Here is a 26288-nt window from a genome sequence, read left to right on the forward strand (position 1 = left end):
CCGAACTCGAGCACTGGAGGAAAACCAGAGTTACATACAGAGAGAAACTCCTACGCAGGTCAGTTATGAGCCGATATGAACCTTAGTCAGAATAGATGCCATATTTAATTTGACGGAAATGAAAACGAGTATCTTTTGTCTTGTTTTCCAGTAAAAATATCTGAACATCCTTAAAACAAGATCAAGTTGCCCAAGAAGCAAAATTGCATAAGATACTACGACTTGTTTACAAACAATAGGACATTTTTCTTTGGCAAAAGCAAACTTTATTTTATCCATGAGGATTTGATTGGATCGTGGAGCATTTGCTACGATGTAATTGGTTAGGATTCTTTTCCCTCCACTTGATTGCATCAGCATAATAGAAAAGTAATTTCATGAAACGTGAACAGAACAAATTTGTGCGTAATCGTTTGTAAACCCAATGAATTGTGCAACTTGTGTAAGAATCTCTATACTGATGATGTACACTCACCGGCCACTTTATTAGGAACACCTGTACATCTACTTGTTCATGCGATTATCTAATCAGCCAATCGTGTGGCAGCAGTTTAATGTATAAAATCATGCAGATACTGGTCAGGAGCTTCAGTTAATGTTCACATCAACCATCAGAATGGGGAAAAAATGTGATCTCAGTGATTTGGAGCGTGGCATGATTGTTGGTGCCAGATGGGCTGGTTTGAGCATTTCTGTAACTGATGATCTCCTGGGATTTTCACGTGCAACAGTCTCTTTTTACTGGTACTTGTGTTTCTTGAATGAGGCCAAATAAATGCAAATTTATTTTGCTCATATTTCATAAATAACGGACAGTATTGGGGGGCCTGTTTAGCTCGGCAGTATTGACACTGACTACCACACCTGGAGTCGTGAGTTCGAATCCAGGGTGTGCTGAGTGACTCCAGCCAGGTCTCCTAAGCAACCAAATTGGCCCGGTTGCTAGGGAGGGTAGAGTCACATGGGGTAACCTCCTCGTGGTTGCTATAATGTGGTTCTCGCTCTCGGTGGGGCGCGTGGTGAGTTGTGTGTGGATGCTGCAGAGAATAGCATGAAGCCTCCACACGCACCATGTCTCCGTGGCAACAAGCAACTGAGATTCGTCCTCCGCCACCCGGATTGAGGCGAGTCACTTTGCCACCACGAGGACTTGGAGCACATTGGGAATTGGGCATTCCAAATTGGGGAGAATAGGGGAGAAAATAAAAAAATGTAATAATAAAAAATAAAAAAAGTAACAGACATTATTGTAAAATTTTAATTGAAAGACATTTGTCAAATGTTATATAAAGGTGTTATGTAATATTGTTACATGCAACAGTTTATGTGACAATAGTTTTATGAATTATTCACACCCATTAGTTTTGGTTGGGTTTTTGTGTTTTGTGAATGATATTGTAAAATCGAATGATGTTCGTAAAAAAAGTTAGTAAAATCAGTCTTGCATGAGTCACATTCATTTCACTGCGACAATTTAGCAAAGAATGGTTTAAAAAAAGTATTTTTGTAATTTCATGAATTTGCGCTAGTGTTTCATGAATGAGGCCCAATATGTTTCCAAGAATTGAGAACAAGAAGTCCATGAATATTTATTTAAAAAGTCAAAAGGCTCATTTTTTTCAGAACTCACTTTTCTGTCGTTATGTTCATCGTAGAACTCAGGCGAAGGTGAAACAGTTCCGCCGTCTGAAGCTGGAGGAATTGAAGGTTCTGGAGGAGGAAGGAATCGAGCTGGACATGACCGAGTACCTGCGTAAGGTGGAGGAGCGAGAAGAGCACAGGAGGAAACAGAGAGACGAGCGCATGGCGAGGGAGGCGCTCCTAACGCTGGAGGCGCTGGAGAGAGAAGAACAGGAACAGGCCGAGGCGGCGCTCCGGGGAGAAGGTGAAAACAAACTAAAACAGTCATATTTCCAATGCTTTTCAAAGCTTGTTAAAATACACACCAAACAGGAAATTAATGCTAATGAGGAGAGTTTCCCAATACATGTCAGCATTTGCGTCTTCAAAAGTAATATTTCACCTAAAAGTGAAAATTGGAACTGTCGTTCTAAACCGGTCTGAAAATCTTCCCACCACCGAAGCTCTTGAATCAAATGTTTGATCTGATTTCAAATGCTTTCTTCACGTACTTTTTTTCTTTGTTTGCTTGTACCAGTTGAAGATGGCAAAACGGATTCCCAGGATCTTCCACCGGTAAATGGCGAGCAGAAAAAGAGAAAGAAAAAGAAGCCGAAGATTCCAGATGACATGACCTTCCAGCAGGCGTTTGAACAGTTCGCCACGACGAACGACCTTCAGAACCAAAATAATGTAGCAGCCGGCCTACAGGTAAGATCTCCCTGTTTCTGCAGAACCTCCCACAACAGGATTGAGCCAAATTATCTTTGCATTAAGGCCAATATGAAAAAAATGTTTTTTGTTGTTGATCTCAGGCGAGTCCCTTCAAAAAGCTGAAGAAGAAGATGGAGGTAAAGAAGAGCAGAAGACATCCATTCAGCAAGCCGCCCATGCGCTCACCTCTCTCTATCGTCAAACAGGAAGCCTCCAGCGATGAGGGTGGGTACTGTTTTCATTACATTATTGACATTAGACGCTTTGAAAAACTTACATTAAATGTTTCCCACCCTGTCTCTTAATATGCATACTTCCCTACTATATAATGTGCAAAAAGCATACTGTTCTGTTAGTTATACATGTATAACTTTAAGTTTTGCTACGTGTTTGGGTTTGTACTCTAGTACTCTAAATACGTTAGGCCATATTCATAAAACAGGAGTAGAACAGATTCCGCGAACCTTTCTTACTTAAATTGTAACTTTCAATTTAATCCGACAGTTTACTTAAGAATAGTTTTATAAAAAATTGGTGCACATTTGTTTTGCTCATACTTCATAGCTGATGGACATCAATATAAAATTAAAATAAGAAGACATTCGTAAAACCATTCTTATGTAAATTGTCACATGCAACAATGTATGTGAGAATAGATTTACGAATGATTTACGCACATTTGTTATGCTTGTGTTTCATGAATGGACATCAATATAAAATTAAAACCGAAAGACATTCATAAAAATATTCTTATGTACATTGTCGCATGCAGCAATTTATATGAAAATAGATTTACGAATGTTTTGCGCAGAAATTAGTTTTACTCATGTTTCAGAGATGACATTCATAAAATAGAATACTCATGAAAGTTCGTAAAACCATTTTTGGATGAGTTGTTACGTTCAAGTCAATGCACAATTTGCGTAAGAATAGTTTTATAAACATTTAACGCAAAATTGTTTCGGCTTATATTTCATAAATGTGGACATCAATGTACAATTGAAAGATGCTTGTAAAACTATGTCAATTGTCACATGGAAATATGTTTTGCTTGTGTTTCATAAATTATAATCATAAAATCGAATTATATTTGTAAAAAGTTAGTAAACAATTTTTTTATATGAATTGTCACATTTGATTCAATGCAAAAATATGCGTTAGAATAGTTTTACGAACATTTAACGCAAATTTGTTTAGGCTAATATTTAATAAATGATGGACATCAATGAACAATTGAAAGACGTTTGTAAAACTATTGTTGCGTGCGACAACTTGCGTAAGAATAGTTTTTACATTTACATTTAATCATTTGGCAGATGCTTTTATCCAAAGCGACTTACAAAAGAGGAATACATTATGAGCGATTCATCTTAACGAGACAGTAGTACGAAAGTGCTGTATTACAAAGTTTCAGTTGCATCGGAATAATAATATCCAAGACAGACTTGAGTGCAACAAAAATAAAAAATATATAATTTTTTGCGACATTTTTTTACAAATGATTTACGCAAAAATAAATTGGAATAAAAAAGGAATGCAAACTGTTGCAAGGGAATGCAAAACTTATTGCAAAGGAACACAAACTGTTGTGAGGGAACGCAAAACATATTGCAAAGGAATGCAAACTGTTGCGAGGGAACGCAAAACGTTCGTAAAACCATTTTTGGATGAGTTGTCACGTTCAAGTCCATGCACAATTTGCGTAAGAATAGTTTTATAAACATTTAACGCAAAATTGTTTCGGCTTATATTTCATAAATGTGGACATCAATGTACAATTGAAAGATGCTTGTAAAACTATTTATGTCAGTTGTCACATGGAAATACGTTTTGCATGTGTTTCATAAATGATAATCATAAAATCGAATTATATTTGTAAAAAGTGAGTAAACAATTTTTTTATATGAATTGTCACATTCGATTCTAATATGCGTTAGAATAGTTTTACGAACATTTAACGCAAATTTGTTTAGGCTAATATTTAATAAATGATGGACATCAATAAACAATTGAAAGACGTTTGTAAAACTATTGTTGCGTGCGACAACTTGCGTAAGAATAGTTTTTACATTTATTCATTTGGCAGACGCTTTTATCCAAAGCGACTTACAAAAGAGGAACACATTATAAGCGAATCATCTTAACGAGACAGTAGTACGAAAGTGCTGTATTACAAAGTTTCAGTTGCATCAGAATAATAATATCCAAGACAGACTTGAGTGCAACAAGAATAACAAATATATAATTTTTTGCGACATTTTTTTACAAATGATTTATGCAAAAATAAATTGGAATAAAAAAGGAATGCAAACTGTTGCGAGGGAATCCAAAACTTATTGCAAAGGAACCCAAACTTACCACAAACGTGTTCTTGCGCTAAAAAAAGCTAGTCGCATTGCAACAAAAATAGCAAAATGCAGGTGTTTCAAGACTCATTTTTAAAAGTTAACGTTTTTTTTTTTTACTTTACACGGCATCTAGAAAACATTGCATTCCTGCAAAGAGACGCTGAAAAAACAGCAATGGCGCAGCACAGCGGTCAAAGACGCTTGTCTAGCGCATGTTTACATTGAAAAACTATGGAAAAATAGAGTAGATGGACGCAAAAATGTGTTCGATGTGAACGGCTCCTAACATGTTACGCTTCATCTTGGAGTCAGAGCAAGGGAGACTCGTTCAGACATTTAATTGATCTATGGGTCATGTGCTCCCAATTATCTACAATCAAAGTCACTTTGCGACAGCAGCAGGGCGAGTGTACAACGTCCACTCTGTCTGAAATAGAGACAGAGGAAATTAGATGGTAATATACACATATTTTTCAACATATTGAGTGCACTGTTTATAAAAATATAAATGGTATTTATGTAACTTTAAGAAAGGATTGAGAAAAGAATGACATGTTTGAAAAATATAGATGTCTAAAATCGAAGCTGTATTTTATGTCAACCCATATTGGTTTTCCAATTCAGAGTTTTCTAGTTTGGTTGAGAGATGTTTTTATGTGTTTGTTTGTTTGCTTGTTTGTTTTGTGTGTGTGTGTGTGTGTGTGTATTTCGAGTGGGTAATATTATTTTGAGAGTACAAACAGCAAAAGCAATGAGGTTTGAAAGAAAGCAGCCACAAACAATTGTTGGTTTATAAAATGGAGTAGCTGAAAGACAGTTATTGATTTTTCTGAACTGTGTGTTATGAACAGACAGACAGCTGTAAACTTTTACCATGGTAGCACTTAGAGTATCCCGCAATCACTGTGGGGAGAGTATTAAAACAGTCCAAAAAACATCTGGACCCTTCATTTACCTGCCATCTACATAAAACGCTTTTTAAACAAAGGGTAGAAAAATAACATGGAGCCCAATTTAACATGTATATCATTCCTTTACCATTAAAGAATATTTATTTACAGTTTTTGCAAAGCAGAATTGTATTGAAATCCTTGATATCTGTCTTCTACACTTTTCTGCAATTAATTAAACTCCGTTTTAAATGTACTGTCCATTTAAATACAGACCCATTTTTTTTTTATCATTTCCAAAGAGGGAATTTATTTCCTGAAATAGTTTTGTGTTCCCTCACAATAAGATTTTGCATTTATTTGAACACAAATCATGATATGTAGTAAAACCATAGTAATAATACAGGAAAATCAAAGTTATGGTAATCATGATCATTCTGCCAAACACAGCTTTACTATAGTAACACTATGGCTAATATGTGGTACCATGACATTTAAAACTATTTTTACTTCCAAAAAAGCATGTCCTTAAAAAATTAACCATAGTTTCATTATAGTAAACCTCCAGTAACAAAGACTGACAATGATTTTTTGGCAGAATACATTTTTATCACCATAGTTTTGATTTTCCTTTATTATTACTATGGTTTTACTTGAAATATCACAGTAAAATATGGTTACTCTAATAAAACCATGATATATTTTGTTGTTAGTGTGGTTTTAAAACAAATATTGTTGTTGAACTATAGTTACTGTAGTAAAACCATGGTTAATTTTCATAATAAAGCTATTGCAAAGGAATCACAAAGTATTGCAAAAACAAAAAGCAAAACTTATTGCGAGTTAATGCTAAACTTTTTCCAAGGGAACGCAAACTGTTGTGAGGGAACACACAAATTATTCTGAGGAAATGCAAAACTTATTGCGAGGGAACGCAAAACTTTTTTTGAGGGAATGCAAATGTGATGAGGAGGAGGGCGTGGCCGGGCCATGAGGGTGCATGGCTGGCTCTGAATCAGATGATCAGCGATCCCTGGACTCCTGGTGGAGGAACCACCCCTCCCCTTCTCAGTGGATGGCAGCGGGTCGTCTGGCTCTCGCTGGCCGGCAGTGACCCCTCCGTCCCCAGGCAGACAGCCACGGTTGCTCCTCTGGCGGACGGCAGCGGCAAGGACTCTGCGACAGCGCATCCTTCCTCCCTCCCGGGTTTCGGCACCACTGTAACAGTTAAAGGACGGGCAAGGAGGGAACACAAAGCTTGTTGCTATGGAACACAAATCTTATTGCGAAGGAATGCAAACTGTTGTGAGGGAACACAAAACTTGTTGCGAGGCAATGCAAAACGTATTGCGATGGAACCCAAACTTATTGCGAGGGAATGCAAAACTTATTGCAAAGGAATGCAAACTGTTGCGAGGGAACGCAAAACTTATTGCAAAGGAACACAAACTGTTGTGAGGGAATGCAAAACTTATTGCAAAAGAATGCAAACTGTTGCGAGGGAACGCAAAACTTACTGCAAAGGAACCCAAACTTATTGCGAGGGAATGCAAAACTTATTGCAAAGGAATGCAAACTGTTGCGAGGGAACACAAAACTTGTTGCGAGGCAATGCAAAACGTATTGCGATGGAACCTAAACTTATTGCGAGGGAACGCAAAACTTATTGCAAAGGAACCCAAACTTATTGCGAGGGAATGCAAAACTTATTGCAAAGGAATGCAAACTGTTGCGAGGGAACGCAAAATGTATTGCAAAGGAACCCAAACTTATTGCGAGGGAACGCAAAACTTATTGCAAAGGAACCCAAACTTATTGCGAGGGAACGCAAAACTTATTGCAAAGGAACACAAACTGTTGTGAGGGAACGCAAAATGTATTGCAAAGGAACCCAAACTTATTGCGAGGGAACGCAAAACTTATTGCAAAGGAACCCAAACTTATTGCGAGGGAACGCAAAACTTATTGCAAAGGAACACAAACTGTTGTGAGGGAACGCAAAACGTATTGCAAAGGAATGCAAACTGTTGTGAGGGAACGCAAAACGTATTGCAAAGGAACCCAAACTTATTGCGAGGGAATGCAAAACTTATTGCGAGGCAACGCAAAACTTATTGCGAGGGAACAACAAACTTATTGCAAAAGAACCCAAACTTAGTGCAAGGGAACGCAAAACTTATTGCAGAGGAATGCAAACTGTTGCGAGGGAACGCCAAACTTGTTGCGAGGCAATGCAAAAGGTATTGCGACGGAACCCAAATTTATTGCGAGGGAACAACAAACTTATTGCAAAGGAACCCAAACTTATTGCAAGGGAACGCATAACTTATTGCAGAGGAATGCAAACTGTTGCGAGGGAACGCAAAACGTATTGCGACGGAACCCAAACTTATTGTGAGGGAACGCAAAACTTATTGCGACGGAACCCAAACTGTTGCGAGGGAACGCAAAACTTATTGCAAAGGAACACAAACTGTTGTGAGGGAACGCAAAACGTATTGCGACGGAACCCAAACTTATTGCGAGGGAACGCAAAACTTATTGCAAAGGAACCCAAACTTATTGCGTGGGAACGCAAAACTTACTGCAAGGGAACGCAAACTGTTGTGAAAGAACGCAAAACTTATTGCAAAGGAACACAAACTATTGCAAAAAAAAAAAAGCAAAACTTATTGCGAGGGAACGCAAACTGATGTGAGTGAACGCAAAACTTATTTTTAAGGGAACAAAACGTATTGCGAGGGAACAGATTATGGAATTGTATATTGAATCGGTCTGTTATTTTTTTCATATTTTTAAAAACAAATTTTTGATCTTTTGTATACTGAATTTTTATTGTTTTTATCCCTGTGTATCTAACAAATACATTTCTCTCTCCCTCTATCTATATTTAAGTTTCTTTTCAGTAAATGGAAATCTATTTGTTTACTGTTATTGTTCTTGCGTGTGATAAATCTTATATGTTTTATATGGCCTCTGTTGTCCCTGTAGAGCTGTACTCTGGGCTGCCAGTAGGGGGCGGTGTGGAACAGGAAGCCAAGAAGGCGGAGGAGAGTGATCTGTGGCAGAACCGCACACCAAACTTCCTCTCTGAGAAACAGTTCAATGCTGCCATGGCAACCATCGAGCCCCACTGCGCTGTGTGCATGCTGTTCTGTCCATACAAACAGGTGATGCACTGATCCGATTAGAAATAACTCCAATTAAGTCAGACTAAATTTGACGTTTTAATTTTGTAAGTCTCATTTGATCCAATTTCTGTATCCCTATCAGACAGCCTACCGTTAGACTAATGAACTATTTTACTTGTACTCAGTCCGCTGTGTTTTTCCAATAGTTTTCCTTTTTTTTTTTTTTTTTTAAATGTTTTTTTACCATTCGGTCTAAAGCGACCAATCACAGTTTGTTCGGTTTTTGTGTTTGTTTTTTCTACAATTCAACATGTTCACCTCTCAAATGTGTTTGTTTGTGTGTAAACGTGTTAGGCTCTTAAGGACCCCTTCCATGTCTCGGACACGCCCGGGTCGGTCTCTTGGTTTGGGACTTGCACCCGTCCGTTGGTCCCGGAGATGTGCTTCAGTGCCGGTGCTGAGAACACAGAACCTCTGCCGTCAAATTCACACATCGGTGATGACGGTACCAGCATTCTTCTATCCTGCAGTAGCTGCAGTCTGCAAGTCCATGCAAGTGAGTTCAAACCTTTCAGATAACTCGATCTGCACCATTTAATGCAGTAGTTCTTAACTGGTTTTACTTCAGGACCCAGATTTAACATTATTATTTATTGAACAAAAGTAAACCGAAATGGCTCACCCAAAAATGAAAATTCTGATATCATTTACTTCTCATCATGTTGTTCCAAACCCTGATTCTCTCTTTAATTTCTTCACGGGGCCCTCAAGAGCATCTCACAAGGCCTGAAAAGTCACTCCAACCAATTTACTGTCAGTCAGCCTGAACTTTAGCACTGTTATTTATTTTGAGGGTAAAAAAAAAACCTCCTGTAGTAAGAAACAGACAAAAAAGTGTTTCTCTTCTCGGCCTGAGTGTAAGACGCGTAGCCAATTAGTCCATCCGTGTGTGAGAGAGACTGTGGGCTCGGACGTACGCAAGTGTGGAGTTCACTGAGGTGCTCTCACTGCTCTCTGATTGGCCCTTTCTGTGCTATCTGTCTGACTTCCTTTAAATGAAAATGATATATTGGAACATAATGCTTCAATCCAACCTTCTGAGAAAAAACAATAATGAGAAACGAGAAAAAACAAACTTTTTTTTGAAAACAAGCTTAACTATCCTACTGAATTTTGCCTTAAGTACATTTATTTGAAGTATGTTTAGATATTTTTACTGGAAAACATAAAGTCCTGTCTTCCTTTAAATGAAAATGACATATATGTTTCATGCCAACTTTTCATTCATACGGGTCCAGAAATCCATAATGACTGTCACAATGTTCCTACTGATTTCAGTTTGATTATTTCCATTTACAAATATATTTCCGTATTTTTCGAGTTTTCAGAAATCAGCCCAATGTGATGTTTGGCATCAACTAACGATATTATTATATTTACGAAAACATTAATATATTTCCATATTTACGAGTTTTTCCAAAATCAGCCAGTTGTGCTGTTTGGCATCAACTAACAATATTAATAAATTTGGGGGCCTGGGTAGCTCAGTGAGTACTGACGCTGACTACCACCCCTGGAGTTTGCGAGTTCGAATCCCAGAGCGTGCTGAGTGACTCCAGCCAGGTCTCCTAAGCAACCACACTGGCCCGGTTGCTAGGGAGGGTAGAGTCACATGGGGTAACCTCCTCGTGGTCGCTATAATGTGGTTCGCTCTTGGTGGGGCACGTGGTGAGTTGTGCGTGGATGGCGTGAAGCGTGTCTCCGCGGTAACGCGCTCAACAAGCCATGTGATAAGATGCGCGGATTGACGGTCTCAGACGCGGAGGCAACTGGGATTCGTTCTCCGCCACCCGGATTGAGGCGAGTCACTACGCCACCACGAGGACTTGGAGCGCATTGGGAACTGGGCATTACAAATTGGGGAGAAAATATTAATACATTTACAAAGATTTTTCAATAGAGTTAAATTAGGGTTAAACTAAGTAAGGCAGTACCGTTGGCTGTCTTTTTTCCTCAATTTTAAGTTTATTATAGCAAATGTGAGGCAGTTCAGTGGCGGATTTAGGCATGGGTGACATGGGCAGTTGCCCAGGGCGGCATCTTGCGGGAGGGCGTCACGAGGGCCCACCCCCACCGTCAACAACTTTGGGGGGCGTGTTGAAGTGGGTTTCGCCCAAGGCCCCATACAAGCTAGAACCACTACTGAGGCAGTTGTTGCATGTGCTTGACTGATTTATAAAGTATGATCGCTCTCAGATGAGTCATTCTATATTAGTCTGCTTTTAGCCACACTAATCAGTTTAACGTCACTCCGTTTTCACTCTGTCAAACTAATTAAAGTCATCACTGTGTCATAAGTACACTTGCTCATGTTTTCAGTCCTACCTCTGCTTAATGCCACTATCTTTATATACATTTTACAAAGAAACACGGCTTATAAATCTGATTGGATGAACCATTAAAGCAGTTATAGAACAACACTTTTAATAGCTCTGATATTGTTCTTGAGGAACCAGCAACAAAACGCAGGCAAAATAAACATGGAGCAACCCCTGTTGGAACTGTTTCAGCCAAAAATCCCCAACTTTACCCCACTTCTAGTTACTTCTTTCAGGTTGTTTGTTTGCTTTTCTTAAAGAATGAGACGTGAAGTGAAAGAGAGCTTGTTACTTGTGTGTTTGTGTGGATGCTAGCTTTCCCTCTTCATTTCTCGATGCTATTTTCTACCAACCCGGTTTCAACTTGTATGCTTAAATTCAAACATTCTTCCAGCAGTTATGAAAATTAGGGTTTTTTTTGTGTGTGTTTGGTGTGTGTTTGCGTGCATCAAATCATTATTCATTCACCCCAGTGTTGTTTCAAACCAATCTGACTCTCTTCTGTGGAACTTATATTTTGACATTTGTCTTGTTTTTATGGCTCAAGCATGGCTTGATCAAACAGTTTACCTGCCGCTGATGTGGTGGCCACAGCTGGTGAAAGCTGGTGTTTTCGATAAAACAGCAGAGAAGGGGAAATTACATTGTGTCAAAAAGAGCTTTTCTATTGCTCTTAGCTTTCACCAACAGCATGAAAGGTCTTTAAAATGATCGCTCCGAATATCACTGTCCATTTTCGTGACTTACAATGGAAGGTTGTGTAGAATAATTACTGGAAACAACGGGTTCTTGATTGTTGGGCATCGGCGAAAACAATCAAACAACATCAATGCTTTTGTATACTGCTAGTTACTAGCGTTCGTAAGTTTAATAGTAACTCTAAATACTGTTTTACCACAGAACCACAACTAATGATATTATTATATTTACGAATATATTTGCATATTTATGAGTTTTCCAAAATGAGCCAGTTGTGATGTTTGGCATCAACTAACAATATTAATAAATGTATGAATATATTTCTATTTATGAATATATTTCCATATTTATGAGTTTTCAAATATCAGCGTATTGTGGTGTTCGCCACTGACTAACAATATTATTATATTCATGAAGATATTTCCATTTGCTAATATATTTAAGATTTTTCTAAATCAGCTGATTGTGTTGTTTGGCATCAACTAACAATATTTATGAATATATTTTCATATTTACGAATTTTCAAACATCAGCCAGTTGTGTTGTTCGGTATAAACTAACAATATTATTATATTTACGAAGATTTTTCCATTCTCGAATATATTTGCATATTTACGAGTTTTCCAAAATCAGCCAGTTGTGTTGTTTGGCATCAACTAACAAAATGATCATATTTATGAAGATATTTCCATTTATGAATATATTTCCATATTTACGATTTCTATTTAGAAATCAACAGATTCTGTCGTTTAGCATCAACTATCGATATTATTATATTTACGAAGATTTTTCCATTCTCGAATATATTTGCGTATTTACGGGTTTTCCGAAATCAGCCAGTTGTGTTGTTTGGAATTAACTAATAATATAATTATAGTTACCAGCATTAAGAAATGTAATAGTAACCCAAATACTGTTTTGTATAATTGGGTTTTCAGTCATAATGGTTTATCAATGGATTTTATGTTTGCAATATTTTTTGCACTTGTTTATTTAGTCAAAATCTCAAAAGCTGTTTTCCAAAAAAATTCGTTTTTGATAATTTAACTTTCGTAACGGATTTAACTTTCATAACTTCAAATTTCAAACTGAATATTTAACTATCAAACTAATTTAGGGCGGGACTTGATTTTATTTTGTCATCAGAAAAGAAGTCGTAGTTTCAGAGGTTTAGAGGGTTAATTTGAAGAAAGATTACAAAAACTAATACGACCACAAACATTTATTACCATATTTGATGTCATGTTTATTAATTTGATTTTGAATGATCTGTTTAGTTTTAACTTCTCGTCCCTCTCCTCTGTCAGGTTGTTACGGCGTCAATCCCAACACAAAGCCAAAAGACTGGATGTGTTCTCGGTGTACTGCACTGGCGTGGACCGCTGTAAGTAGCTAACACCTTTAGCAAAACGTTTCACCCAAACATGGCCTGGTGTTGCATACATGGGTCATTCCATACATTTAAAATGAATATTTGTGTCAGATATCCAAATGATAACATAGACAGGATCACATTTAAGACTTCTATTCAGAAATCTGTGCACTGTACCCCTAAATCGTTGCAGGCCTGCTGTTTGTGTAGTTTAAGAGGAGGAGCTCTGAAGAAAACCACAGACGACAGGTGTGTTATTCGAAACTCATTTATGATTAATAATGAGCTTTGAGGATCTACATGGCATCTGTTTATGCTAATTTTAAAATGACTTCTAAGTTCAAGTGTTGTGTTCCCTGCCCGTAGGTGGGTTCATGTAATCTGTGCTGTCGCTGTGGCCGAGGTTCGTTTTGTCAACGCTGTGGAGCGCGAGCCCGTGGATGTGACCGCTGTCCCCGACACCAGAAAGAGTCTGGTGAGTGAAAATAGGGTGAACTTTATAAAGCTGTATGTAACCTGTACGTACATTTTTGTTATTCTTTTGTTTGTTCCTTACTTTCTTCCATTTGTTTGTTCGATCTTCCATCTTTTTCTTTAATTCTTTCCTTTGTTCGTTCTTTCATCTGTTCGTTAATTCTGTTTCTTTTTCTTACTCTGTTTCCTTATTCGTTTCTTTCGTTTGTTTTGTTTTTATTTGTTTGTTTATTTTTCCTCTGTTTCACTTTTTTCTTTCTTGTATTTGTTTCTTTTTGTTTTGTTTGTTCGATCTTTTATTTTATTCATTCTATTGTTGCACTTGTTTTTCGTTCGTTTGTTTACTTTTGTTTCGTCTTTTGTTTGTTCTTTTGTCCGTTCGTTCATTCTGTTTTTTTGCTTACTCTTTGTTTCTTTGTTCCTTTCCTTCTTTGTTTCATTTTCATTCTTTAGTTCTTTTGTTTGTTCAATCTTTCGTTTGTTTGTCTGTTCTTTCATTTTTCTGTTTGTTCTTTGTCTTTTGTTCTTTTGTTTGTTTGTTCATTCTATTTTTCTCTTTCTGTTTATTTACTTTCCTTTTTTGTTTCTTTCATTTGTTCATTATATCTCTTTGTTTTTTTCTTTTGTACATTTGTTTGTTCTTTAGTTCTTTTGTTTTTTTGTCTTTCATCAGTTGTATTATTTTTCTTGTTCATACTTTGTTTCCTTCATTCATTCTTTGGTTTATGATTTTGTTCTTTTGTTCTTTGTCTCGTTCATTCTTCACTACTTTTGTTTCTTGGGTCCATTCGGTTTTTCGCTTACTGTTACAGTGCATTCAGAAAGTATTCAGACCACTTCATTTTTTTTATGTTGCAGCCTTATGCTAAAATACTTCCAATATTATTTTTTCACATCAGTCTACACTCCATACCCCATAATGACAAAGCAAAAGCCAGATTTTTAATAACTTTTAATAAGAAAAAACTGAAAAGACTTCCGTCTGGCCACTCTGCCATAAAGCCCAGATTAATGGAGTGTTGCAGTGATGGTTGTCCTTCTGCAAGTTCCTCCCATCTCCACACATGATCTCTGGAGCTCAACCAGAGTGACCATCAAGTTCTTGGTCACTCTTACCAAGGCCCTTCTCCACCGATTGCTCAGTTTGGCCGGGCGGCCAGCTCTAGGAAGAGTCCTGGTTGTTCCAAACTTCTTCCATTTAAGAATTATGGAGGTCACTGTGCTCTTGGGAAAGTTCAATGCAGTCAAAAATGTTTTGTACCCTTCCCCAGATCTGTGCCTTGACACAATCCTGTCTCTGAGCTCTGCAGGCAGTTCCTTTGACCTCATGGATTGGTTTTTGCTCTGATATGCATTTTCAGCTGTGAGACCTTACATAGACAGGTGTGTGCCTTTCCAAATCATGTACAATCAATTTAATTTGCCACAGGTGGACTCCAGTCAAAGTGTAGAAACATCTCAAAGATGATCCAGAGAAATGGGATGCACCTGATAAATTTCAAGTGTTAAAGGGTCTGAATACTTGTCAATGTGATTTCAGTTTTATTCTTTTTAATAAATTTGTAAAGTTATCAAAGATCTGGTTTTTGCTTTGTCATTATGGGGTATGAAGTGCAGATTGATGTGGGAAAAATAATAATAATTTAAAGCATAAAATGTGAAAAAAATTAAGGGGTCAAAATACTTTCTGAATGCTTTGTAGTCTTTTTTTTCAATCATTTGTAAATGTTTTCTCTCCTTTAAATTTTTTATTTCATTTATTTGTTCGTTTTTTAGCTCTTTTGTTTGTTCAGTCTTTCGTCAATTGTATGTACTCTTTTGTTCATTCTTTTGTTTCTTTAATTTATTATTTTGTTTTGTTCGTTCTTTTGTTTGTTCTTTGTCTTATATTCTTCTTCAGGTTTCGTTTCTTCTTTATTTTGCTTGTTCATTTGTTCATTTTTTTCTCCATTTAATTCTACTTTGTTTGTTTTTTAATTCATTTCTTTATTAGATCTTTGTTTTCCTGTTTTTCTGTTTCTCCTTCCCCTCTCTGTCTCTCTCTCGCACTCTCTCTTGCTCTCCCTCACGGCGAGCAGGGGGAATGATGCATTATTAATTATGCCTGAATAATCAGATGTCATTCCTCACTGTGCTAAACGAACTGTATTGATTATATAGGCAGGTTTCTGCCTCCGCTGCATGTTTGAATGCACACAGACTTGCCCACGGCTCGACTAGCGGTGCTCAGTGCATTGTTACAAATGCAGTACAGAAAAACCTGCTAAAGAAACAAGAACTGACATCAACGAGACTAGATGCTCTCTACTGGTGTCGTTTTGGCTGCCGATGAAATAAAAAAGGTGCTTAGCTGATGAAACACTGAACAGAACGACCGCTTCATGAACCGTTCGTAATGATTTTAGGTATGTTTTCAGCTTCAAGTTGCAAGCTCCCCATTAGCAAGCAGAAAATGTCAGGTTGTCTTTATGTCTTAATGTCATTAATATTTTCTGTCTCAGGTGTTTGTATGAACATTACATGTTTTTTAGCTTTTGTCATTTCCACTGTTACGCTAGCATAACCTAAAGATAAACCTAAGAAACATTTGTTGGTTTAACCGCTAGATTATCTTCTCTCAGGCATTTGTATGAATTTAAAACCTTTTACAGATTTCAAAGGCTGTACATTATTTTCTCTACTATAGTAACACAACCCAAAGAAACAGCTAGGAAATGTTTGTTGTTCGTCGTACTGCTAGATTAAAAGGGAGCCGCCTCTATATCCATTCTCTCACCACAACACAAAATGGACCCCAGGTCTATATGTATAAATGACAGAGGGAGTGGCGTTCGTAAATCACCCCTTTTTTTCCTTTTGCCCATTGGCCTGTCTTTTGATCAATCCCTGTGGAACGATAAATCAAAACCTTTCGTCCCGCCAATGAAATATTTCCGTGCTGGTGCCGCATTGAAAGGCCATTGTACATTACAGCCGCTTGGCCAAAAGGACTGAAATGAAGTATTGACATTTAATAAAGAATTTTTATTCCTGTCGATATTCCCTTGTCCATGCGGCATGTGTGTGAGTGTGTACATGTTTGAGAGTGGTTCTGCGAAAATGGATGGAAGAGGAGATGGACTGGCAAGAAAAAAACGAAAAGAACAAGATGGTGAAAGATAGAGTGGGGCACACACTTTACTTAATAAATGTACATTAATGTACATTCAGCTGGTCAATATCACAAAATAAACCAGAATGAAAATATTGATTTGAGTTAAATTTGTGCTTATGTGACAAGTGCTTTTAGTAATATGAGAGACATCAAACAATGATCAATTATACTTTTCATAAAAATAAAACAAAATTTTTCGAAAAAATAAAACAAAAACCTTGTAAACAGTTTTTTTTCCCATATTTCCATGTTTATCTCTAAATTGCATTTCTCTGTTACGAATTTCAGAAGTGCGTCTACTGCCACAAGACGACCAAACAGTTCTTTGGCGCATGTATCCAGTGCTCTTATGACAACTGTTCGACGTCTTTTCACACCACTTGTGCCCTTCTCGCTGGAGTGGTTATGAAGCCTGCCGATTTACCATACGTGGTGTCCGTCACCTGCCATAAACACAAACAGACCAATCAGAAGGTACGATTTATTTCTATTTAAAATGTTTCCTTTTAATGTAGTTTAGTTTTCATTAGGTTTCACTTGCTGACTGTTTTGTTTGTTGTTTTTCAAGTTAAGCTTAGCTTTAGTTCTTAGCATTTAGTTTTTGCCCAATTTAATGCGTTAAGTGCAAATATTTAAAAGTTTAACATAGTAACATTTCAAGAGCCTTCTAGTGTAATCACTATGTAGTGGCATTTTTGTGTTTAATGAAGGTGGATTGTAAAGATTTCAAGTTTTATAATATATTATGTATTAAAAACTAAAATTAATTAGTGGTCATTTTTATTTTATTTTATTTAGATTTAGGGTGTGTTCACACTTGTAGTTCGGTTCTCTTGGTCCTCTTGGTCTGGACCAAAAAAGAAAATGATACATTTAGTCCTGGTTCGCTTGGCGTTCACACTGGCATTTTTAACACCGAACCTAAAGATACAAAGCAAAAGGCATCGGGAAAAATTCACAACCTGATTGGACAGATTTTATGACGTATATTTTGCAACGGAACTTGCCGAACATCCAAAACAATGCTGGTGGTATTTTTACCAGCTGAGAACAAACGAAGAGCTAATAAAATGTGTAAAGGAGTCAAAACAGCACCAGGAATTCCTCCGTTGCACACACAAACGAAGATATGTTGCAAGGACGGCTGACAGCGGTTCCGACGCCTGTACCGAACTGTAATGGGCAACATAGCTCCTATGATGAGAAGAACCAGGTATGCTTGAGGTCAGTATTAGGCAAATTACTTCCTGTTTTTGGTCCGTTTAGACGTCTTTGGTCCATGTTGCGTTCATAAATCAATTGAGCCGCACCAGAGTTCGTTTGGAAGCGGACCGAGATTTAGCACTATTTAGGCAGTCTCGGTCCGCTTGTTTGGTGCGCACCAAGGTTCGGATGGCAGCGTTCACACTTGTTCAAATGAACCGCACTAACAGAGCAATCGCACCAGAGTTCGTTTTAATCGAACCAAACCTGCCAAGTGTGAACACACCCGTAGTCATGAAAATAATTTGGTTTTATTACGTTAATTTCCACTTTTATTTTAGTTACCAAAATTGCCTTAGTTTTCATTAACAATAATAACACTGCTTTCAACCGACATTCCACGGCAGGTGAAAAACGGCTCTCGCGAGCTGTCTCTAGGTCAAGAGGTCATCGGCAGGAACAGCAACGGTTGGTTCTATCACTGCATCATCACCGGTATCGGCTCGCAGAACTACTATGAGGTCAACTTCGATGATGGATCGTACTGTGATAACGTCTTCCCAGAGAACTTACTGGTGAGCTAGAGAATATATTATAGTAATAAAAGCACTGAAGGCAACAATTCGTTTTATCTGTTATCTGTTTGATTTCTCTCTCAGAGTCATGACTGTCTGCGCAATGGCCCTCCGGAACTCGGAGAGCTGGTGGTTGTGAAGACGATAGATGGACGAGTCCTCAATGCGTCTTTTGTCAAAGAACACGTCCAGAGACACTACCAGGTAACTGTGACGTCTTTACGCTCTGTCTTTCTATTGTACATCTAAACTAATGAAACGCGCCTAGGGGCAAAACTTCTAAATGATACCAAGAACCGCCCAAACTGCCAGTCAGCATTAACAAACCTCTAGATTCTCTCCTCAGTCTTCTATTTTTTATCAGTTCTGAGTCACAGCACCCCAAAACAACAACCCCGCTGAAATCTTGACACTTTGATGAGGTCACATTTAGCCTCGCTAGACTTTCCAGTCAAACTTTCTCCCACTTACCAGGCGGCGTCAGATGAGTAATCTGTAACTGGAAGGCAGAAAGTCTGACGGGTTTTGAAAGTACGGGGGCATGTTCTGGAATATAGTGTTGATTGGAAACTCGTTTAAAGTTTGTAGCTTGTTATGGTGGTGTTGGTTGCTTTTGCTTTTGAAAGAAAAAATGTGTGGGAATGCTTTCTTTCTAGGTGGAGTTTCAGGATGAGACGCAGCTCTTACTGAAGCGAAGTGAAATTCACTCTCTGGACCAAGATCTACCCAAGAGGGTCTTGTCTCGTCTGGTAAGCACTGTATTTCGCTTCAGGCCAAGCAACTTATGTTTTTACTAGTGGTCGACCGATATATTGCCGAGGCTTTCCCGTTTGGAGTTGTTTTTTTTCTTGAGGGCGGCAAAAATCGCCTGCTTGCATGTGAAGTGTCTGAGACATGTAAACGACCAGTCACGGTTCGTTTTGTTGTTATATGCCAACGTGCTACTACAATAATAGACCACAACAGTCTCATTTAAACGGTCTGCATATCAGAGCCGTGGCAGATGCGATTGAGCTCATAATGTTAAAGTGCTCACGTGTTTCATTCTCCCTCTCTCTCCTCAACAGTTCCCTGTCTATCTTGTCTAATGATAAAAAGGCAAATATCAATAAAACTAATATCATATATACTGTCTGCAAATATGCACATATCTCATTTAAACAGATGTAATAAACCAACCTCACAAAACTTCTGCAGATCCAGCATCCTGTGGAGCACTCATAAATCTTTCTCTGAAGCACGTATTCCATCAGTCTCTCCTCTACAGTTCCCTGTAGCTTTTCTAATGATAAAAGGCAAATATCAATAAAACTTCTATTACATACCATCTGCAAATATGCAGATATCTCATTTAAAAAGATGTCATTCACGAACCTCACGAAAATCCAGCGTTTTCTTCCCATCGAGCGTTCATCTACTGTAATATCTTAATAATAATAATAATTCCTTACATTTATATAGCGCTTTTTTAGGCACTCAAAGCGCTTTACATAGTATAGAGGAATCTCCTCAACCACCACCAGTGTGCAACATCCACCTGGATGATGTGACGGCAGCCATCTTCCTCTGAAGCGCATATTCTATCAGCCAGAATCAAAAACTTCAGGATCAAAAGTTCCTCTCATTCACAAATCATTACAGTCCGTCTGTCACAATCCAAGCAGGTGATCCAGACCGTTTAAACTGTCTGTAGATTGAGACTCGAGCTGGATCCGTAGGAGCGCGTGAGTGCAACTTCAAGGCTGAGTCCGAAACCAGGAAAATGCTGCCTCCGGAGGCTGTATACGGAGGTACGATGAAAATAAGGTGCTTTTCAGAGTTCGGAGACCAGTTTCCTTAAGAGTTCCATTCATTCAAAACAGCTGTCAGTTAAGCCATTAACTGATTAGGCAGCAAGGTAGTAAGTCAGCTGCCTACGTTTTCCGATGCAGCTCAAAATAAAAGCGCTTCATGTGTGCTGTGAGTAAATGTCTTATTCATTATGCACTGTATGTACAATTGGGCCGATTTTATATTTTTTGAGTAAATGCGATTGCTAACGTGGACATGCCATCCATGGTTGCTGGACTACTGTGTGTACTGTTATTTCCTTCTTCCTAATATATTAACAATTTCTTCATGGGCAAATAAATTACAAAAATTTGATGACTAAACCGAAAACTGAGGAAACTGCTATCTACCATTTAAAATACAATATAATTTTTTTTAGTTTGGGTGGGGCGCATGGTGAGTTGTGCGTGGATGCCGCGGTGGATGGCGTGAAGCCTCCACATGCGCTACGTCTCCGCGGTAATGCTCAACAAGCCACGTGAAAAGATGTGCGGATTGACGGTCTCAGACGCGGAGGCAACTGAGATTCGTCCCCCGCCACCCGGATTGAGGCGAGTCACTACGCCACCACGAGGACTTGGAGCGCATTGGGAATTGGCCATTCCAAATTGGGGAGAAAAAGGGGAGAAAAAACATAACGGTCGACCACTAGTTTTTACTAGGGCTGTCACACGATTAAAATATTTAAGAGCGATTAATCGCATCAGTTTTTGTAGTTCATCGCAATTAATCGCAATATCTTAACATGAGTGGACAAAATATGCTTCATCCAGATGTCTTTTTCAGTCATCCACACAAAACCTATCCCACCAGCAGTGTTGAATAACAGAAAATGAACACATTTAAATATGGTAGTTGTAAGTGTATTATGACAGGATTTATTTGCTTCTTTTTATGGAATTTTGACAGAATTTTGGAGTGTTTCCAGGATCACAGTGGGAATTAAATAGCTCTGGTCATGTGACTATTTGCACCACTCATGCAAAAAAAAGTCTGCACTGTCATTTACAATTGACAACTCTGTGCAAAATGCATCAAAAACTCCTTTTAGACCCCGTCACAATTGTAATTGGTGGGATTAAATGGGTTAATGACAGTGTAGATTACCTGCAAGGTTCCAGCAATGTCTTCAACTTCTGCATTGGCTAGTGCAATATCAAACAGAGACACTGTGACAGAACCTTGGAGACAGAAGCAGGGTTTCTGTTAGCCGAAGTACCGCCTCTCCCTAAACGCATATTATGCAGTCTATGTAGGGCAGCAACTCCCTAGGGGGGCACCAGAAACTCCACCGGCTGCTTCACTGGCACGTTATACGCTATTCAATTATCCGGTATCAGTCGCGGAACACATACACTGTATTGCCAAAGGTTTTCGCTCACCCATCCAAATAATTGAATTCAGGTGTTCCAATCACTTCCATGGCCACAGGTGTATAAAATGAAGACCTAGGCATGCAGACTGCTTCTACAAACATTTGTGAAAGAATGGGCCGCTCTCAGGAGCTCAGTGAATTCCAGCGTGGTACTGTGATAGGATGCCACCTGTGCAACAAGTCCAGTCGTGAAATTTCCTCGCTACTAAATATTCCACAGTCAACTGTCAGTGGTATTATATCAAAATGGAAGCGATTGGGAATGACAGCAACTCAGCCACGAAGTGGTAGGCCACGTAAAATGACAGAGCAGGGTCAGCGGATGCTGAGGCGCATAGTGCGCAGAGGTCACCAACGTTCTGCAGAGTCAATCGCTACAGACCTCCAAAGTTCATGTGGCCTTCAGATTAGCTCAAGAACAGTGCGTAGAGAGCTTCATGGAATGGGTTTCCATGGCCAAGCAGCTGCATCCAAGCCATACATCACCAAGTGCAATGCAAAGCGTCGGATGCAGTGGTGTAAAGCACGCCGCCACTGGACTCTAGAGCAGTGGAGACGCGTTCTCTGGAGTGACGAATCACGCTTCTCCATCTGGCAATCTGATGGACGAGTCTGGGTTTGGCGGTTGCCAGGAGAACGGTACTTGTCTGACTGCATTGTGCCAACTGTGAAGTTTGGTGGAGGGGGGATTATGGTGTGGGGTTGTTTTTGAGGAGCTGGGCTTGGCCCCTTAGTTCCAGTGAAAGGAACTCTGAATGCTTCAGCATACCAAGAGATTTTGGACAATTCCATGCTCCCAACTTTGTGGGAAAAGTTTGGGGATGGCCCCTTCCTGTTCCAACATGACTGCACACCAGTGCACAAAGCAAGGTCCATAAAGACATGGATGAGCGAGTTTGGTGTGGAAGAACTTGACTGGCCTGCACAGAGTCCTGACCTCAACCCGATAGAGCACCTTTGGGATGAATTAGAGTGAAGACTGCGAGCCAGGCCTTCTCGTCCAACATCAGTGTCTGACCTCACAAATGCGCTTCTGGAAGAATGGTCAAAAATTCCCATAAACACACTCCTAAACCTTGTGGAAAGCCTTCCCAGAAGAGTTGAAGCTGTTATAGCTGCAAAGGGTGGGCCGACGTCATATTAAACCCTATGGATTAAGAATGGGATGTCACTTAAGTTCATATGCATCTAAAGGCAGATGAGCGAATACTTTTGGCAATATAGTGTACGATCGCCTTGCGCTCACACTTTCACTTTGCGCTTGCACCGTGCCTCGCAACTTTCATTACGCGCCACGCAGTGCAAGGCAGGTGTTCAAATGGCAGCTGTCTTGCCGCTGCAATCATGTTACAAAGAGCTCTATCTGTGCTTTGTGGGCACATTCTACTGCTGTGCTGCATTGATAAAATATTTAGCGCAGGTATCATCATTATGTCTCCCACCATCTGTTTTCCTGATGGTCAATGCATGTGACATTAGTGGCATTTGCACGAATTGACTCGCTTCTCATGAACTACGGTTTATTAAAAGGGTCATATTGCATGTTAACGGCGTTAAAAAATTTGTGGCGTTAAATTTTGCGTTAGCGCATTATTAACGTGTTAACTTCGACAGCACTAGTTTTTATGTAAAGTCGAAGTGCAAGTTCTACACTTTCTCCAAATATTTGACCAATATTCAGTGCAGGATGGCAAGGAAATACGATTATTTATGCAATTCTGTCTGATGCCACTTGTGGTACAGAAATCCCACACTGCCCCTTTAATTTAGACTTTTTTCTTTTTGTAGTCGTCATTTCCTTGTGCTGTTTTCTTTTTATTTTAACAGTGAAGTTTGAGCCCATTTTGTGACACCTGTAGTGATGTCAAAGCCAGTCATGATGGATGATTTTTTTGTTTTCTATTCTACAGGCAACTGGGAACCAGCAACCAACTCAGATCCAGCCATCAGACGAACCTCTGGCCGCAAAACGCCCACGTCTGCCAACCCCGCCCCCTACGCTAGCCATTGAGCCCTCTGCGCTACCATCAGAATTAGTCACTGCTTTCCTGCCCAATAGTATTAATCCAAACACCAGCACTGCCCCCTGCCTGCCCCCCGCTACCCTACCTGCCCCAATGCTCACCATATCTGCCCCAATGCCCACCTTAACTGCCCCAGCGCCCAACCTACCTGCCCCAGCCCCTGGGCCTCAACCCAGTGAAAGCTACACTCACAGCTCCAGCTACATAGCCTACATGGAGTCCCTCCTTAACTCGGACTTTCCGCCCGAGGAGGGCGAACAAGGCACGGAACCAATGTATTAAAGCCTCATCTAGTGCTACTGGCAATTCATCAAAGCTTATAGGCTCTAACTCATCCACTGCATGTCTCTCTTGTTTCATTTATTCGCTGTTGTGCTAATCTGAGTCTCATGCCTACGAACGACACACGTGAGACGCATGTGTGTCGTCTTAGACTACAACAGAAAAGGACCCAGTACATAGCCTTGGGGGATACCACCCTCTTACGACCCTTCAACGATCCCTCGCTTTGTCTCTCTTTCTTGGAAAGAGCCACCATATGTTTGTTTTTTTTGGATGGATAATCATTCACTCTATGTGCCGTTTACTTTATATCTGGTTTTCTCTAATAAGTACTAAATATTTTTCTAATTCAAGCCAAAATGTCATTCTAACCAGTCACAGATCAAATAGACAGTCTGTATCTGTACAGTTTCAGGAATTTTCTTTGTACTCAAGGGTTGTTGGGTCAAAGGAAGGCTTTTAGCTGGGGAAATGGGATTTAAAGAATATTTAAATGTCTTTTGTCACATATAGATTTAATATTTGTATAAAGAAATTGCAATTATGGCAGCATAAGAAGCTATGGTTTTCAGTTAGCGTACACATCTGTGTTACGATAGATTATCACGTCTTCGTGTATTCTTCTAGCGACTATAATCGACTATAAAATGTTTTTCAGCACCAGAAGATTGCATTTGTTTTTGTAGCATACTTGGTAAATGTAGACATTGATATTGAATTCTATTCAACTTGTCTGTTTTTATTATAATTCCTGTTGTTGCTGTTATTATTATTTCTATTGATTTTTATTTTGGTGAAACTTTGGAACATAATGTCGAAAGATAAAAAAAAAAAAAGTTGAATTTATCATTTTTATTCAAGAGATTGAAGTTGCATACATTGGAACGTATAGTCGTATAGGTAATATTAAACAGATACGCAAACCGCCTTCTCACGGTGCTATAGAGGTCTCGGACTACTGAGGGGCGCGCTGGGTCACATGACCCATGATGACTTGTACATACTAGATGTCCTAATTATGAGTTTGCTCCTGTTTGTCCTCAATATAACTTTCAGAGTACTGTCAGGTCTTTTCAAATGCCATGTCACACTCAATAAACGGAATGAGGCTTGTAGCTTTGGATTTGGTTTCCGTTGTTCACTACATTTTTGTGTCGTTGTTTTGAAGTGGGCAAGCAGCTTCTTTCATGAATCAGCTTGTCTCAGGAATATTAATAAAGTTCACAGAGTAGTCCTATCTGATTTGCTCCAAGGCAGACAAGTGGGCGTTAACCATAATGATATTAATGTTTTCCGCTTGCGCGCTTTATCATTTCACTGCCGAAGTGATCAAGCCGTTGTTTTCTGCAGTCAACTACAAAAATTTTTTGCATGCCAAATGAAATTCTTAAAATGTGATCATTTCCCCAAAAACTGGGGGCACCGGGCTTCCCCCTATTGGTACTTACAGTAGCTCCGCCCATCGTTAAATCTCATTAGTCCTAATTTTTTGTTATTTCTTTTTCATGCTGTAATTCTTTCTTGGCTTCTGCCCTTTAACAATGAGTTCTTTTAATCCGAATAACATTGGCAAGTCTTCGGGAAGTAAGTTTGTACAGAGATTAGAACTTTGGCGAGTAAGTCCTCCCTCTTCCGTTCGATGTTACAACCTCACCTCTTCTCTTACGACTGACGTCAGACGTTGTTTGTCATATTCCAAATGTTATACGACGTCAACAGTCGTTCTAAGACTGGACACAGTGTGTCGATGGCATTTGTACTCTTCTGTTCCTGGGGTTTCTGGATTGTGTTAACAGGAATGTCGAGAATTCAATGATTTAATCGCCAACAGCTCGCATACTGATGACGGAAAATGTTGATCTGTGCAGAAGTACTAGGAAAGATTCTAATAAAATGTGAAGTGAAATTGTGCTTCGTGTTCGTGTGTTTTTCTTGCATGCTTCCCACGGTGATAGAAAAGCAGGAAATATCAGGGAATTCTATGCCTGGAAAGGCCTCAAAGCTCACAAATCATGATTCATTAGTGAATCGGTCTGAATCAATGATTTTTTTAAATAATTGGAAAAGTCATGAAAATTCATTGATCAAAAAGCATTTATCTATATATCTCATAATGCACTATGCCATTACACTGTGTCAGTCGTACACTATGTCCGTAAACTAACATCACCTCATTACGAAATCTCTTATGTTGTGCTTATAAAAGAGAATGTGAGATA

At 39.0% G+C, this 26288-nt stretch overlaps 1 protein-coding gene across 1 annotated transcript in view; it reads left to right on the forward strand.

Annotated features, from left to right (window-relative positions):
- The window catches only part of LOC127438493 (lysine-specific demethylase 4B-like), a 64558-nt gene extending 38583 nt beyond the window's left edge, over window positions 1-25975 (forward strand). Inside the window, exons 9-22 of the mRNA XM_051694124.1 lie at window positions 1-58; window positions 1656-1885; window positions 2159-2331; window positions 2436-2559; window positions 8564-8742; window positions 9058-9259; window positions 13088-13164; window positions 13346-13401; window positions 13519-13627; window positions 17069-17254; window positions 18391-18558; window positions 18643-18762; window positions 19215-19307; window positions 23674-25975. The exon at window positions 1-58 is cut by the window's left edge and continues 139 nt beyond it. Coding sequence (XP_051550084.1) covers window positions 1-58; window positions 1656-1885; window positions 2159-2331; window positions 2436-2559; window positions 8564-8742; window positions 9058-9259; window positions 13088-13164; window positions 13346-13401; window positions 13519-13627; window positions 17069-17254; window positions 18391-18558; window positions 18643-18762; window positions 19215-19307; window positions 23674-24069 — 2171 coding nt within the window. The 3' untranslated portion in view covers window positions 24070-25975. The remainder of the gene's footprint in view (window positions 59-1655; window positions 1886-2158; window positions 2332-2435; window positions 2560-8563; window positions 8743-9057; window positions 9260-13087; window positions 13165-13345; window positions 13402-13518; window positions 13628-17068; window positions 17255-18390; window positions 18559-18642; window positions 18763-19214; window positions 19308-23673) is intronic.
- The last annotated feature ends 313 nt before the right edge of the window (window positions 25976-26288 follow it).

The sequence above is a fragment of the Myxocyprinus asiaticus genome, chromosome 49 (assembly GCF_019703515.2).
Source record: "Myxocyprinus asiaticus isolate MX2 ecotype Aquarium Trade chromosome 49, UBuf_Myxa_2, whole genome shotgun sequence".
NCBI classification, from domain to species: Eukaryota; Metazoa; Chordata; class Actinopteri; order Cypriniformes; family Catostomidae; genus Myxocyprinus; species Myxocyprinus asiaticus.